Source organism: Aulonocara stuartgranti (genome assembly GCF_965226115.1).
Source record: "Aulonocara stuartgranti genome assembly, chromosome: 17".
Classification (NCBI taxonomy): domain Eukaryota; kingdom Metazoa; phylum Chordata; class Actinopteri; order Cichliformes; family Cichlidae; genus Aulonocara; species Aulonocara stuartgranti.
Genome location: NC_138953.1, coordinates 29,790,783 through 29,806,356, shown reverse-complemented (window position 1 = coordinate 29,806,356; position 15,574 = coordinate 29,790,783). Strand labels below are relative to the sequence as shown.

The 15,574-nt window shown below is 41.9% G+C and overlaps 1 protein-coding gene across 6 annotated transcripts in view; it reads right to left on the bottom strand.

The window, feature by feature from the left end:
* plxna4 (plexin A4) overlaps positions 1 to 13,336 on the bottom strand; it is a 255,363-nt gene extending 242,027 nt beyond the window's left edge. For 3 of the 6 annotated variants that reach the window (XM_082509993.1, XM_082509994.1, XM_082509995.1), the window contains exon 1: positions 10,477 to 10,598. In XM_082509993.1, the coding sequence (XP_082366119.1) occupies positions 10,477 to 10,489 (13 nt within the window). In that variant the 5' untranslated portion in view covers positions 10,490 to 10,598. Of the gene's footprint in view, positions 1 to 10,476; positions 10,599 to 10,957; positions 11,440 to 13,201 lie in introns of those variants that run through there. The other 3 variants (XM_082509992.1, XM_082509991.1, XM_082509990.1) reach the window with 3 other exon arrangements.
* Between the last annotated feature and the right edge of the window lie 2,238 nt (positions 13,337 to 15,574).

Genomic DNA, 15,574 nt, shown 5'->3' with positions numbered 1-15,574 from the left:
ACAAAGGAACTTGTCATTGTCACATATCTCTGATTGTGTCTCACTCTTGACTTCACGGGTGTCAGAAAGAAAAATATAGCCCAGTCCCCACTCTTCTTCTAGAAACAGCACACGTCATACTTTGTCAGCCTGTTCACATGTCTATCCACTGTAAATTACCTAAGTATAGACCTTGTGGAATGGATGGAGAATATTGGGCATGCTAGCGAAGACAGAATGTCTACATCTGCAGAGACTTGCAGCCCAACCGTAATGGTCTGGGAAAACTGAAATATTAGCAGTTTGACAGCATGTGTCAGAAGTGCCCTTCTAGCTGCTGAGATATTCCATTTTTAAACACATTCAGCCAATGGTGCTGTACAACTAGTACTACCACAGACCGAGAGGTAGAAGAAGAAACGGTTGATAAATGAGCAGAAGTATAGAAGTGGATGTGTCACTTCCCTAAAATGTCAAAGAGAAAATGAGAAAATCATTATGATAAGGAATTGTGGTGATTAAATAACGTGATATTTTAGCCGCTCTGCAAACTAAACATGTTCACTCTTAATTCAGATTATTTCAAAACATGCAACTACTGTGGGCGCATGCATCACACGTGCACATCTGTGATTTCATGTCATTCTTTGACTGTTTTATGAAGAAAGCATGCAGTTTTTACACTACTAAGACTGAGAATGGCATGGTTTAATTGGTAGTAATTGCCAGTAATTGTCAGTAATTGCCAGTAATTGCAAGTAATTGTCAATAATGACAGTGCAGGGTCTCCTTTGGGCTTGTTATTAACATGTTGACAATGTTAATATCCAATTAATGAGTCCAATGATGCATCATGGGAGTCATTCATGCAAAAGAGTTTATGCACCCTGTGTAGATAAGCAGTTGTTGTTGAGGGTAATGCAAACACTAACACACAGCTTATATGAGCACCTAGCTAATAAATTTCTCCTGCTATGCTGTAGCTCGTTGAACTATGAGAGCTCAAATAAGGATAATTCAAAGAGTATAAACTAGAAGGACGGTGGAGCTAAAACCCTAGACACTAAGAATGATCTGAAAACTAGATGCAATGCTCATTAAAAGGGTTAATTTGGACATTTTAAAGTAATATTTCAAAGTATTTCATACAGTATGCAAAACAGACATAACTATGGGTGATTTCGAATTTGTTTTTGCACCATTACAAAATAAAATGTCAACCAAAATCTAATGTTTCAACGTGACTGAGGCATATAAACAGTTAAACGTGCAAAGGTGTGTGTGAATATGAAGAATGTGCAACATACACAAAATCCCTCCTGCTGCAGGATCCCTAGGGCATTTTGCAGTATCATCTTCCCACTACAGTAACATGACTTAACATGTCTTAAAACTTGTTTAGCGAAAAATGGTCAAAACTTAGAAAGATAACAGCTTTCTTCTACGTCTTGTGTCATTATTTGTTGGGTTAGATTGTGTAGTGACCCAGGACTCCACACACACAAAGAGAATCATTGCTGCCAAGAAGTTTTAAAAAGGTGGCCCCACATCAATAGTCTTGTTACACAGGACTTGTGTTGTCAACTTTTAACCATCCACTGGGATCAGGTTTCACAAAAGCAGGAATACTCACTTTCCAGGACCGGGCTTATTGGCTGCCGAGATAGATGCCAAAGGAAGCACAGCTCTTAAGCACAGAGGCAGAGCTACCCTACAGATGCAGGACTATTTACAAATCCGCCAGCTGACATAAATTAAAATATGTCTGTGCAGAACTGCTGGACCCTAGTATAACTAATTTGTCTGCTGATTTTAGTCTCAGCATATATGTTGTCAATATTCAGTGATATGAAAACTTTTTACAGATAAAATGCAGAAAAAGCAGCCACAGTTTGCCCAGTGGAGCTGCTCCAGCTCATTGGTTAACTACTCTTGGTACAAGAGTGCAAAGTGTGCATCAGAACTGACAGACGGTGGTGTTCAGCCGGGTGGCGTGTACATTGCAATGAATTTACATTAAAAAAGAAAATCTTCAGCTGAGATATGTGTGAGCGCCATCACAACAACTAAGATGTGGGTAAACTGAGTTTAGGCAGGTTTACACTTCATTACATGCCTTTCCACAACCACTCCCTTCCCTCTGCATGGTTCCCCTTAAACTTTCCTTCTCCCTTTAACTCCATCTTTCAAAGCCTACGGCATAAACACATCAGACAAGCTTTCTAGCCAGTCATCGTTCACAGTGGCAAGTGAGAGGATGCAAATTATTATCTCTTCCTCCCTCTCATCCTCCCTTGCTTTCGTCTTTCCCCTGCTTGTCATGGCCATTTTTATACTTTGATTTTCTGAAAGCTTTACCTCATCTCATTGCTTTTTCCCAGAGACATGAAGAAAACCCTCTCACACACGCCGACTTACACATGGACAGAGACACACCACATAACTATCTGGTTGCCAGATTTGCCGGTGGGCCCAGAACAACCCAATCAAAGCTCAGCTGGAAGGACTGCCATGACAATGCATAACGGATGGACAAAAAAAGAAGGGGGAGGGAGAGATGAAAACCTTGTGCTTTCTCCAGTTACGTTTGTAGACTCGCAGAGAGAGGGGACAGCCTTTTTTTTTTGAGCCAACAGAGGGAAAAAGTGAGAGGGAGAATAGCTTGATGCAATACAACAAAGTGGCTAACCTTTCCTCTGCTAGTCTGTCAACTGGGGATTTGGAGCATTATGTCTACAGGAACTCCCAGTGCTCTGTGTGGGAGGTGGCAAAAAGGAGATGTGTGCTCAGTACTGAAAGGCTCTATATGCTCCAAATCAGCCACAGAATTAAAACCAGACAGGTGAAGTAAAGAACATTGATTATCTTGTTACAGTGGCACCTACCAAACTGTGGGATATATTAGGCAGCAAGTGAATAGTCAACTCTTGAAGTCAATGTGTTAGAAGGAGGAAAAATAGGTAAGTATGAGGATCTGAGCAACTCTGAGGGGCAAAGTGATGATGATTTGCTGCCTCAGCCACAGCATCTCTAAAACAGCAGGTTTCGTTTGCTGCAGTGGTTAGTACCTAGCAAAAATAGCTGAACCAAAAACAACTGGTTATAATGTAAATATAGCTCATTTACGCATGTATGGATAGGAGGCTTGTCCTCGTCATCATGCACATGCTGACTCCTGTTCACCACCTACAAATTCTACAATGGCCATGTCAGCAAAAGAACTGAACCATGGATCAAAACACATTTTTTATGTCATGTGGAAAGCCACAGGTGGGTGTATCATTTCCTTGGAAAAAAATAGCAGCAGGATACAATATGAAAAGAAAGGAAAGCCAGCAGAGATCGTATCACGCCCTGGGCAAAGGTTTAGCTGAGAAACCTTAGGCCTTGGCCATCATGTGGAGTTTGACATGTACCACTGACCTAAACATTGTTGCACACCATGTACATTGCTTTTTGTTAAAGGTATTCCCTGATGGCAAAGGTATACCCGGCAATATCCACCATCTCAGTCAGCAGGTTTTTTCCAGCTGAGTTTCCCTACTCTACCTTGAAGCTTACCAAAAGTTCTTTCCAGTGTGTCAATCATTTTTCTAACTAATCAATAAAAGATAGCTGCGGCCCTTTGGTCCATTCTGCTCAAGATGGAAGGATGGGAAAAAAATACCTAAGGGTATGACAAGTGCCAGACTACAAACACTCCAGCAGCCACTAACAAGACTCAGCCAATCCAATCAATATCTACAGTGACACAGTCATCACTGGTTAGAATATCAACAAGCATCAATGATCTTCCGATTAATATATTAAGAGATGATGTTCCATCTCCTTTTGGTGTCATATGAAAGGTAAGAAGCTCAGAGAATCAACAATCCGTGTTGCCTTAATGCCGCTTACTATTTTTCAAGGTAAGCATATGAGTAATTACAATTGCTGTGAAGGGGTTCTCAATTGACAAATCATGTTGCCATAGGAACAGTTGTGTGGGTAGCAGGTAAGGACGGTGTGAGTGACTATAGGGGAAAGATTTAACAGGACCTCATTTGACTGAGCTCCAGCAAGCAGAAAGATTTCATTAAATCAGTTAATGATCATCAGTCCCACCAACATCACAGGGAAAGCGTGACAACGAGGAAAGTAAACCAAACAGATAATTAGCAGATAAATAGCTGAGGTGAGGTGCATGTCCTAAGTTTAACATTCTCGTGCAATCATCGCTTTTCGGAAAAGTTTAATCAAAGCAATCAATACGATCACACCGAAAGTCAGAGACTTAAAAGAATGACAAAGGAAAAAGGGTTTTATTCCAGGAGAGCAACAAATTGTTCACCACAGCAGTTGGCGAGAATTGGGCCTTGGCTAAGAGTCAATCACTGCATTTGCACAGACACGAACCATTCCAAATCCCATCAGCAGAAGAAAATAAAATATACTCAAGGAAGGCAAAATCCCAAACTCAAAAGGGAGTACCACACAGAGAGAAGAATAACACAAAACCCAATGTAAGCCTTGTTAAGTCTCTCCTTACCTTAATATCCCCAACATTATGCTGCTAGACTATGATATATCCTGGGGGGGAGGGGGAGACAGAATAAGGTGGGTGATGTAGGGGAGGGTATTACAGTAAAGTAGATCCTCCCTTCAGCCTTCTGGCTATAGAACAGCAGGGGTCCTTTCTGAACCCACTGTTTCACAATTACTGTGGTGACGCTGAATACTGATGCCCCCTGACACCGCCAACACTCACAGCAGACAGGAAATGAGAGAGAGAGGGTACAAGAAAGAGCAGAACAGAGAGTGTGTGGGGGCGACAAGAATGGAGAGACATATTAACTTTAAATACTCCGGTCATCTCAACAAATATATAGTAATACTGCTTTCTGTGTACTTTACTGCAGCATTGCCGCAGAGTCTTTTTTGGATTCCAAAAGGAAAAATATTGCTGAATTTCCAGCACTGAAAGACATTCTGGTCCAAAGACATTGCCACTCGCCTTGGCGCGGTAGGCTGCTCGCAGGCTTGGCAGACTCAAGTAGCTTAGAGCAATACAGACTGATTTGACAGGCACACAAGAGGCGGTGCAAATTCAAACAAGAGAACCAATCAAGGACAATGCTCAAAATTTGATCGCATACTGGCAAATGAGTGCTGCCTGTCTAGATGTGGATTTGCCTTTATGAAATTGTACCCTGGATTGTGTTGCACTTAAATTTTCCTCGAAAGCTTTGTTGACCCATGTTGTCCAGAAATATTCCAAAGGAAGGCATTACTGCAAAAAAGTACCAGAGCGACTATTTAGTCAAAAGATACGCCTTTGTGGAAAAGAGCATATTCAAAAGTGGATTTCTAATCACTACCATTTTTATAAAATTCCATTCTAAGAAATGTAGCTGATTACAATTGCCTGTTTTGTCTAGTTTATTTACATAATTCTGTTCCATAAGTTATGTACTCCAAGATTTACCAGACATGCATTTACCAAAAAGCTGGAAGAAATATTTGTCTACTTCTCATTACTTACTAAAAAAAAGCTAACACTTTAACTGCTCACATCCCAAAAGAAACCGCTGACCTCTTTTAGTACCTAGCGCTGTAAGCAGGGATTCTCTTTTCAAGCTGAAATGTTAACTTTTCTAAAGAACAGCACTTATTGAGGTCAATCCAGAGCTATGATAGCAATAAAGTCAAAGCGGAGTAGGGACGAGAGTGTCAAGCACAAACATGCTACCAATAACCTTTGCTACAACAAACTGACAGCCCTGCTGTTGCTCGAGAGGATGATCCATGGACTCACAAACAACATACTTGTATTTTGGCTTATAAAAAACATACTATAAAAGCATAGTTTCTTATTGCATGCTCACTTAAAACAAAACTTGTTATTCGAAGAACTGAATAATGAGATAAATTTTCATATGATGACTGGTTGCATGAAAAATATTGAGAAGGTTTTGTCAAAAATGGATTCATAGAACATGCGTACATGCTTGCACGCCCATTCTTCCAACAGGCATGATTAAAACACCATTAGGCGCCTAATCCTTGCGTGGACTTGAGGCCTCGGTGAAGGAGTAAATGAGAGATAGCTAAGGGGAAAAAAAATGCCCTAAGACCGTCTGCAATTTTCTCATCATTTCATGCATCTGAAACAAAACTAATTTACTGCTTGTCATGCTCGGCTTGGCACACACAGGCATAAGAGCCAATATGCCACAGCGTGTCATCTGCTGCTGCATCAAAGAGAGCTGTTTATACATCAGACTCACGGCTCCATATGAATCATAGAAACCTGGGAGAAACGCTTAATATGGTCTTATCAAAAGGAGCAGTCTGGCAAACCCACTGATACGTCGGTGACTTTCCACATCTCCCCGATTCTCATCTAAAACAACATCCCATGTCTCCTTCTCGGTTTATATCCTTCTTCATAGGTCATTCCAATGACACAACAGTCTGGATTTTTCTTCTGCCCATCCCCACACACAAATACACAAAGATAAAGTTATGTGCTTGGCAGCTTAGAGTGTGGCAGAAAGATATGGGAGGAGAGTGCTAGAGGCAGAAACCATAGGAGAGAGAGGAGAATTGAGTAATAAGATGAAAGAAAGCATGATAGAAGCCTGGAAGGAGAAAATAAAAAGTGGTGCGACTGTGATACAGTAGCGTGTACATGGATTGGGGTCCATTATAAAGGCATGCAACGGCTTAATAGGACTCCGTGGCCAAGATGCTGACTACGGTATGTGTCTACATACACACATGCACTCACATGTTCTTCTTCCGCATATAACGGCTAAACTATTCAGAGAGAACAAAGATTCTCATTAAACTGGACGCGGTGACATGTATTGATTTCTCCCCACAGAATTCACGACGCCTATTGTTTGGAGATCCTCACTTGATATCTCTGCTGTTATTGCTGTGCAAACATCAATATGCACCTCTTCAGTGTATTAAAAAAAAAGGGGTTAATTACATACTTGTAAGCAATTATTCCCTTAATGTAGCATAGAATCTACCCACCCCCTCTAAATTGGAATTTAGATTAAAGCCATCAGGCCGTCAGTCAGAGATGGCATCTTCAGTGTCAACTAAAACCCAATCACACATTGCATACCAGATTTTAAGCTTACTCCAAGGTCATGTCCATACAGACAAGATAACAAAGATGGGTTTTATGCATCAATGGAATGATAATTCAAAGTGTAACACCAGGTATTGCGCTCACCCTGAACAAAGAAAAAGGTTATCACGCTCCAGTAAGCCAAGAGAATCTAACTTTGATCAAGTAAGAAGGGATTAATAGACACCGAAAAATATTTCTTCCAATTTTATACTATCCCTGCCTCTCTTGTTAAAGAAACATGTCTCCGACTGTCCTAAAATATGGGAGACAGATTATAGTGGGGAGAACAGTTGGTGACATGGAAATACAATTTGCAATCTCCTCGGTGGTGTTTGGTGGCATGAGACAGGAGGGAGTCTAATTGGACACAAGCCTGTGTCTGGTAGTCCTGTCGCAGCCCACAGGGTTGTAAGTGTGTATGAGTGAGTGAGTGCGACGGAAAGAGAGAGAGAGACATGGAGTGAGAAAGAGAGCAACAGAAAAAGAACAAGAACAAACAGAGAGCTCCATTCAGGTCCAATCCACAGACACATCATTCAGTCTGACATGACGATACGTCTCTGTGACCCGAGTATTCATATAGGACCTCGCCAGCCAGTCACAGATGCATCATTCACACCCACACAGAGACACACAAGCACACTTCCGCTGGGTCTACACTGCTACCAGGCATTTATATCGCTACAGCAAATCTTACTAAGAGTTCCCACTCATATTCATTCACAATTCCCCCCCCTTGACACGAACACATTGCAAAGATTTTCTATGGAGCCTATTCTTGCAAGCGGACCGCTACCAAACTGCTATGAGCGTCTTTTACTGCCAAGGTTGGAGTGAGAGTTTATCCATTAGCAAGCCATAATATTGACAAGGCTGTGCTCTCCGGGTCCAAACCCCAGCCCTCTAGCCGTAACACTGGCCGACAGACAGGGGGTTGTATGTCAATATGAGGCGCTTACAGGCAGATAAAGGATGCTGCTTCAATTCCTATAGGCAGGCCTTGATGGACAACACGTCGAGAGAAAGGGAAACAGACGGGAAGGGAAGGAATGAGAATGAGTACTGCCAAGTGCTCTGAGAGCTAAGAATTTAGGACTGAGCTGGAATTTGGCCGAAGGGCAAGGAGGCTGAACACAGATGACTCGCAAATTGCTCAGGGATCAAATTTTTTTTTGCCTTAAGACCTTGACAGCAGCTGAGCGCACAGACAATTTGAGTAAAAAATGGGAACATTCAGAAACAAGATAGATGTGCATATTCTGAATGCATGTTTTGGGGAAACAAAACACAGAAGGCTGTCTTCCAGCCTAAATCGCAAAGCGCAGAAGAATAAGCTGAATGCATTTTTCCTGTATGCATGTTGCTGTTCACCACCTCATCACCACAGATAGTTAAAACACCAGTTAGTGGACGACTAATCAGTAAAGAGACATATTTTTGTATTCATTTGCTTTAATTAGTAGTTAAAGAACCGGGTGAACTCTGATGCCAATGTTGCCCTCTTTGCCAAATGTATGAATTTCAGTCACTTCACTACCTTCCAAACCCACAGCACAGCTAAGCAAATGTCATAAAACATTGTGTATAACAACTATTTCACAGTCACTTATTCAACTTGCAATAACACATAATTCACTGTAGGAACTGAGACAAAATCAAAATTAATGCCAGCGTCAGCCATGTACATGGGCTCAATCAATCCACTTAATCCTATGAGCCACACTGCCCCTCATGGACTGTAAAGCACATAGCCTCGTCCCTTCAGCCATCCTCTTGCACTGAACAAGCATGAGACTTTTGGTGAGCTCATCAAAAACACAACTAGAAGTACAATTTTGCGAGATAGTTGTGTAAAAATGCTGCCGCACTCCTTTACATTAGGGTAACATCAAGTAGGGACTTGAAGGGCAACACTGAATTGATGCAGTGAGTGTGGAGAGCAGGTGGATAGAGGGAGGGGAAAACCAGTAGAGGAGCTCAGAGTGCTCACTGTGGATGCTGTACTACAAATCTGCATTTTTGGTTGGCTGCAGAAGCTGCTTTCCGTGCACGAGGTGCAATGGAGGGTGGGAGGAAGGAAAGGGAGGAAGGAGAAAGCAGTGGAGCAGGAGATGGATGGAGGAGACTGAAGAGCTGCATCATACCGCGGGGCAGAGCTTGCACAGTTTGCTTAAATCTCTAGAAATCGCTTCAAGTGACCCACAACAAGGCTGAGCCAAAGGGGATGATTTACCTTGTGTACAACCAAAATCTAGACTAAGTCCAATGTGCTGACAGCAAAGTGCCACAAGCTGCTGTTATCAGAACTACATGCACTATTTCAAGACGCTGAATATCTTTAAGTGATGAGAGAAAAATTTCTCATCACTCTATCACTGACTTTGTTGCATGTGATCTACGAAAAGTGAAAGCATGAGAAAAATCTATTCTTGTGGATTATTGTTGGAATCTTCTCTCGGCAGGTCAATCAGCACTCCAGACAGCCACAGCTGGGTTTATAAGCTACTCAACATAAAAAGGCTTGACTATCATTTAAGCGAGTAAAAGTGCCTGTGGCAAAGACAACAATGTCATAAATGCGCCTTTAGTGTCTTCTTTTGTTACGACATCAAAGCAATTGAAATGATCCCTTAATCCTTTTTTAAGTTTAGCCCTAAATCATACCCGTGGTGTGCTCCGACATGAAAATGAAAGTGCTAACATAAAATCCAAGCCTTAAGATAAAGTTACATTAAACTGAGTAGCCTGCTACCCGAGAGACCAAATGCCATGTAGTCAGGTTTTTCGTCTAAACCTAACGTGAAGTACATCCCGCAGTGCTCTATCCACATCGGTCAAGTTCAAAAGCCTTCAGGCTTCCACGACGGAACCTACGATCGTGGGTCCGCACGGGGAGAAATGTCCCAGTGTTCAGTTTGAGGCACATTAACGTGGGTTTTCCTGCAGGTTGAGATAGCTGACAAACCGTAGATAAGAAAAAAAAAACAAAAACGTCAGGAAAGCGCAATTAAACGAACAAAATAACTAAACATTGTGATATGCACATGCTGGATTGTGCCACAGTGAAACTGTTTAGAAAAGTTCTTTAGCAGCGTGCCTGAACAGGGTCAGGCTGCATACACTCAGCCCTGCGTGGAAACCTAAAATAATAGGAAATATTCCAATACTGAACGGTTTAAATAACTTTTTGAAAGAACTTTGACAGAAATTTTTGAGAAAGGTGTTAACTTTTTGTTAAGGCCACAGAAATGAATAAATACCATATGTAATAAAACATCGGGTAGTTTTCCATTTCCATCTTTGTATTTCGTAAAGCTCAGCCACCTCCAATATCTTAATTTTGGTCCAGGAGTCTGAGCGCCACTACATACCAGTCCTACACATTGCTTCATCCTCCGAAGACACTGCGTAAAACCGACGCGGAATCCCCGACAAATAATATCGTTTTGAACCGTCATAGCTACCGCTGCAAGAGGAACGAGCACAATTTGGGTACGCACCTCTCCGTGGCTCACATGGGATGAAGGGTACGAATAGCCAATGAAAACGGAGGAAACTCGGTCAACTTGAGGTCCCAAGTTAAAACAAATTGCAGAATTTGTTGGGGGGTTTTATCCTACAATTCTTCCTCGGGGATATAATGAGACGATCCAAATGGATTTTAAAAACAAAATCCGACCGATTATCGGAGTGCGCAGAGCGGGCATGGCGCAGCTAGAACAGGTGCAACACGCCTCTTGTCACCTGGCTGGTGCAGTGGGGAACCTCAAACCCGGCTATGATGCCCACCACAGCCTGCAAATATAAGTCCCGGTTGTGGGAACTAACGCAGTGACAAGCCTCGTTCCTTACCTGTAATCTATGCAGATATCATTCACAGCCGCAGCCGCATCGACACTGCGGATAAGAGGCACGTCCAGAGCAATCCCAACTCCTTCTACTCTTCCCCCCTTCCCCTCACAAAAAAATGAAATGCTTAGAGTAATGTTATATCCTGATCAGACGGCTTGTCCACTTTAAATCCCCGGTAAAGGTGTAGTTAGAAGCGATTCCTGCACGGGAGAAAGAAACAGCAGCGGACTTCCAGCAGCATCCCCGATCAGCAGGACTCTACTAAGCCTCTCAGAGTGTTCTGAGACCCGGGAGCCGCACCTCCCATCTCCCGGCGAGGACGCACTTGGTATGCCGTTGGAAAAGCCGCTGCGCCGTATGGGATACCGCAGGAGGCTGTGCTTGTGTGCGCGTATGTGTGCGTGTATGTGCGTGCAGAGAACGTGTGTGTATAGATGTGACTCAGTGCGGTGCTCCTGCTCAACTGAGGTGCTAAGGGTGCTGCAGCGGAGTGCGAGAGAGAGAGAGAGAGAGAGAGCTGGAGGGAGAGAGAGAAAGAAGGAGAGAGAGAGAGAAGTAGGCTGCTGCCTCGGAGTTTGCAGCTTCACAGCGAATCTCCAAGCCGGGAGGGACTTAGTGCACGGAGCTTCGTCCGCTGTAAAAGACGACTGTTTTCACCAAGGTTCATGACTTGCCGGCAGTAACCTCTTAGATTGGAGGCGAAGTGGAGAGTGTTTTCTTTACATTTTAAGACCTTGGCAACTATGTCTATAATAATAACACCGAGTGCGTAAAGCCTACAAATAAAAGCACACATCATCACGATTATCAATATGAGACTATAGGAAGTGTGACAACTCCCCATATGGGGTCCTGTGTAGTTGCTTTGTAGGCGTCAGCATCTCTAAACAAGAAAAAAAAAAGTACATTTCCTAGCTTAAGAGATAAGCAATTCGAAAGGTATATTTTCCACCTAATAAAATAAAATAAATGTGGTATGATGTGGGATTAAATGGAGCCCGTGCCTTGTTAAAATAGAGGTTTATACAGTTAGGTATGGGTCCCGTAGCCAGCAGACGGTTTATGTAATGCATTCATCCCGTTGAGAATGGGATTTGGCAATGCCAAAGGGGAATTTAACACAAATACGCTACAATACCGGGGTGAAATGATCAGATCATCGGATTTGAATACCTAATCGCAGGATCATTTAAAGATAAAGATTAGGCACCACAGCAGCATAATTACGAATCCTGCATAGATGTGGGGGATTAGAACCTGCATTGCATTTTTTTTTTCATTGATGATCTTTAAACGTGCCTCAGGAGCCCCCCCCTCCCTACGTTTTGAGCCATTAATATTCGAAAAGCCTAATTATGTAATCAGGAATAAGCAGCGTGGGTGCTGGAATAATGCATTTTTTCCATAAAATAGCTGCCTTATATTCATATAGAGAATTCACAAGAAATCCATCATCATCATCGACTGAATTTTGCACACTAGGAACCTGCCCAGGCTTCTTTCGATTAATATTTCCAGTTCAAAGATAACTTTTAAAATGTTCCCCGGTGGTCTTAAATATTAGAATTTGATTTTATCTGGCAAAAATCATAATGAAGACGAGCGCTAGCTATTCAAAGAACTTGTGGGGAGTAAAAATTCGTTTCTATGGCATGCATCCTTGTTTAATGTCTAATCCTGTGGTATGCGTTTAGGGGTCGTATAAAGCGGTTTGGCGCTTGCTGCAGCATCCTCTCCCTCTTTTCCTCATCTCCCTCCCTCCGTGCTCTCGCTTCCAAGAGTGGTCCCTCGCTTTGAAACACTGCATCAGAGCCCCACCTACAGGCCAGAGAAACTTTACAGCCACTGACGGTGACAAACACAAATGAAGGCTGTAAGTGCTTCGGCGACTCTGCAACGGTGTGTGGCCATTTGTGACTGTTGTTTGCGGTAGCGTTTTTAATCTTTAAAAAAAAAAAAAAAAGTTGTACCAGAACATTAACGTGGCACGAATGTAACACAAACATCCCAGAAAACTACATTATAATGATCTACTACCTACGAACGTCATTTATTCCTGCCTGTAAATTAAGCGAGCGGAAACAGAAACACGGCACATCTACTGTAGAGAGTCAACGCAGAATTACAGCATTACGGTGGCAGTATTACAACACTAAACATGTTAGTCTGAGCAGATAGAGCAATTTAAACAGTCGTGCAGGATTAGTAATAACTGCTTCATATAGTCTTGGTCTTTACTCTCACCCAAACTTCTGCCTTACTGCGGGGAAAAGAAAAATGTGCATATTGGGACATTCTTTGCTCTATGTGTAGCTGCTTCTCCTGCTGGTGCCGCTGGTGGGGGAGGGGTGACTGATGGCAATCAGCAATACTGGCAACACCTGGGCCCGGTGTGCCACCCCTCCTGGAGCTTGTGTTGGTGGGGCGCTCTTCCCCATTAACAGACAGCCCGTATTCACTGGTGATTTTCGACCAGAGCCACATCCTTCATGAGGAAACTGAAAGCATAATGCCAGAGTAAAGGTTTGAAAGTTAAAAACGGTTTATCTGATTTTAAATGCTCTCACCGTAATCAGTTGGATTTGTGTATTGACAGAAACACTGCCCCAATCTTTATGGCATACAAGGTAGACACACACAGCTGAGCCAATTAATAGTTTTAAACTGCCAATGACAGGTGTAGTTGGTAAATTCGGTGGTGCAGGTAAGTGGATGAGTAGAAACTTGTATGCAATCTTGTATGGAGCAATAACCAAACCAAATAACTGGTAGAAAATTAAAGGCTTCAGTACTGCACCAGATGGGAATACAAGGTTTAACACATTCAATGCAATTAACCCTGACATCCATTCGTTTCAAAGTCTTTTTGACTTTTTCCAAGAGTTTGAATACACTTATCAGAATCTGTGGCCAGATGCACCATAGTTTTGTGCTTTGTACGTCCTAAATTTGCTATTTAACAGGTTAAAATTTCTTGAAAAGTTAAAAATCAATACAAAAAGGGGGGGGGGGGGGGGATGGTTTATTTAAAAAAAAAAAAAAAGAAGTGATTTTTAGATTCAAGAATTCAGCGATACCTCGGAGGAAAAGTTACCCCTTGTAAATCATTTTAAGCAATAAAACCAATGTCTTTGTTTTGCTGGGTGGTGATGGTTTACAAAAAATCTCTTTGGAAAAGCAGCAGATTTGAAAATGTGTTCATTTGTAATACTCCGGTCTTCATGTCAGATTTTGAGGTCATTTAGAGGATGAAAAGCATAGATACTGACATACCTATTGGCCACATTTAATTATTCAGTGCCAGCAGAGCTAAATCAACAGTCTGTGGAGCTCAATAATCAGATAACTTTCAAAGCACAGCAAATCAATAGTGCTGCAATCTACAGTGACAATAGTCATTCTGTGAAAGGGTCAGGATCGTGTGACCTTCTGAAATTAATGTAAAGGTCAATGGTCTGTGTTCAGATCAAACATGCTGGGATCAAATGATAATAGGGTTGTAATTATTATTATTTTTTATCATAGGAGTGCAATCATTTCTGTGTTCTGCATGTTCATATACATATTGATTAAACCCAAGGACATATTTGTCTTGACATCTTAAATATACAGGGTGTTTTTACATAAATGACAGACATGCGTAAAGTAAAATACTTTAATATCTACAGTTTTCCGTGAAAGCAAACTGGTGCTGGTGATTCTTATGCATCTGTTTATGAGACTTTAGCTAGCTCAGAGCTAAATAACAAAATAAGTTTACATTTATTGGTTGCCTCGAGATTATTATCCAAACAATATTTGTTTGCTTTGAGCAATGTTGCTTTATCGTTTTTGCTCTTCGTTTAAAGCCAGTTAGAAATTCAAGGTTGAATAAGCAAGCTTAGTACAGTAGTTGCTGAGAAAAGGACAACAACTTCAAAGACCGTGAGTAGTTGCTTTGGAGCTATGAAAGATAATTAACGGTCTTTCCCAGCAATTTAAGTTAACCATTTGCTAAGTTTTTATTTTTTCCAAACAATATATTTGCTTTTCAGCTTAAAAAAATGAGATTAAACACTGGTTCATATACACTCACCAGCCACTTCATTAGTTACACCTTTGTAGTACTGGGTTGGATCCAGAACTGCCTTAACTCTTCATGGCATGAATACAACAAGGTGCTGGAAACATTCCTCTGAGATTTTGGTCCATATTGGCATAATCGCATGACACAGTTGCTGCAGATTTGTCAGCTGCACATCCAAGATGTGAGTCCCCTGTTCCACCACATCCCAAAGGTGCTCTATTGGACCGAGATCTGGTGACTGTGGAGGGCATTTGCATACAGGAAGGTCATGTCATGTTCAAGAAACAAGTTTGAGCTTTGTGACATGGTGTCTTATCCTGCTGGAAACAGTCATGAGAAGATGTCACATAAAAGGGGTGTATAATATTCATGTAGATTGTGGTGGGTCTAAGTGTGCCAAGAAAATATCCCACAGACTATTAGAGCAGCAGCAACCTGAACAGCTGATTCAAAAGAAGACTGACTCTACCATCTGATTGCTACAGAACAGGCAACATTTTTCCATTTTTTTTACTGTAGTCTTGGTTTCCTGTTCCTAGTCGACAGGAGTA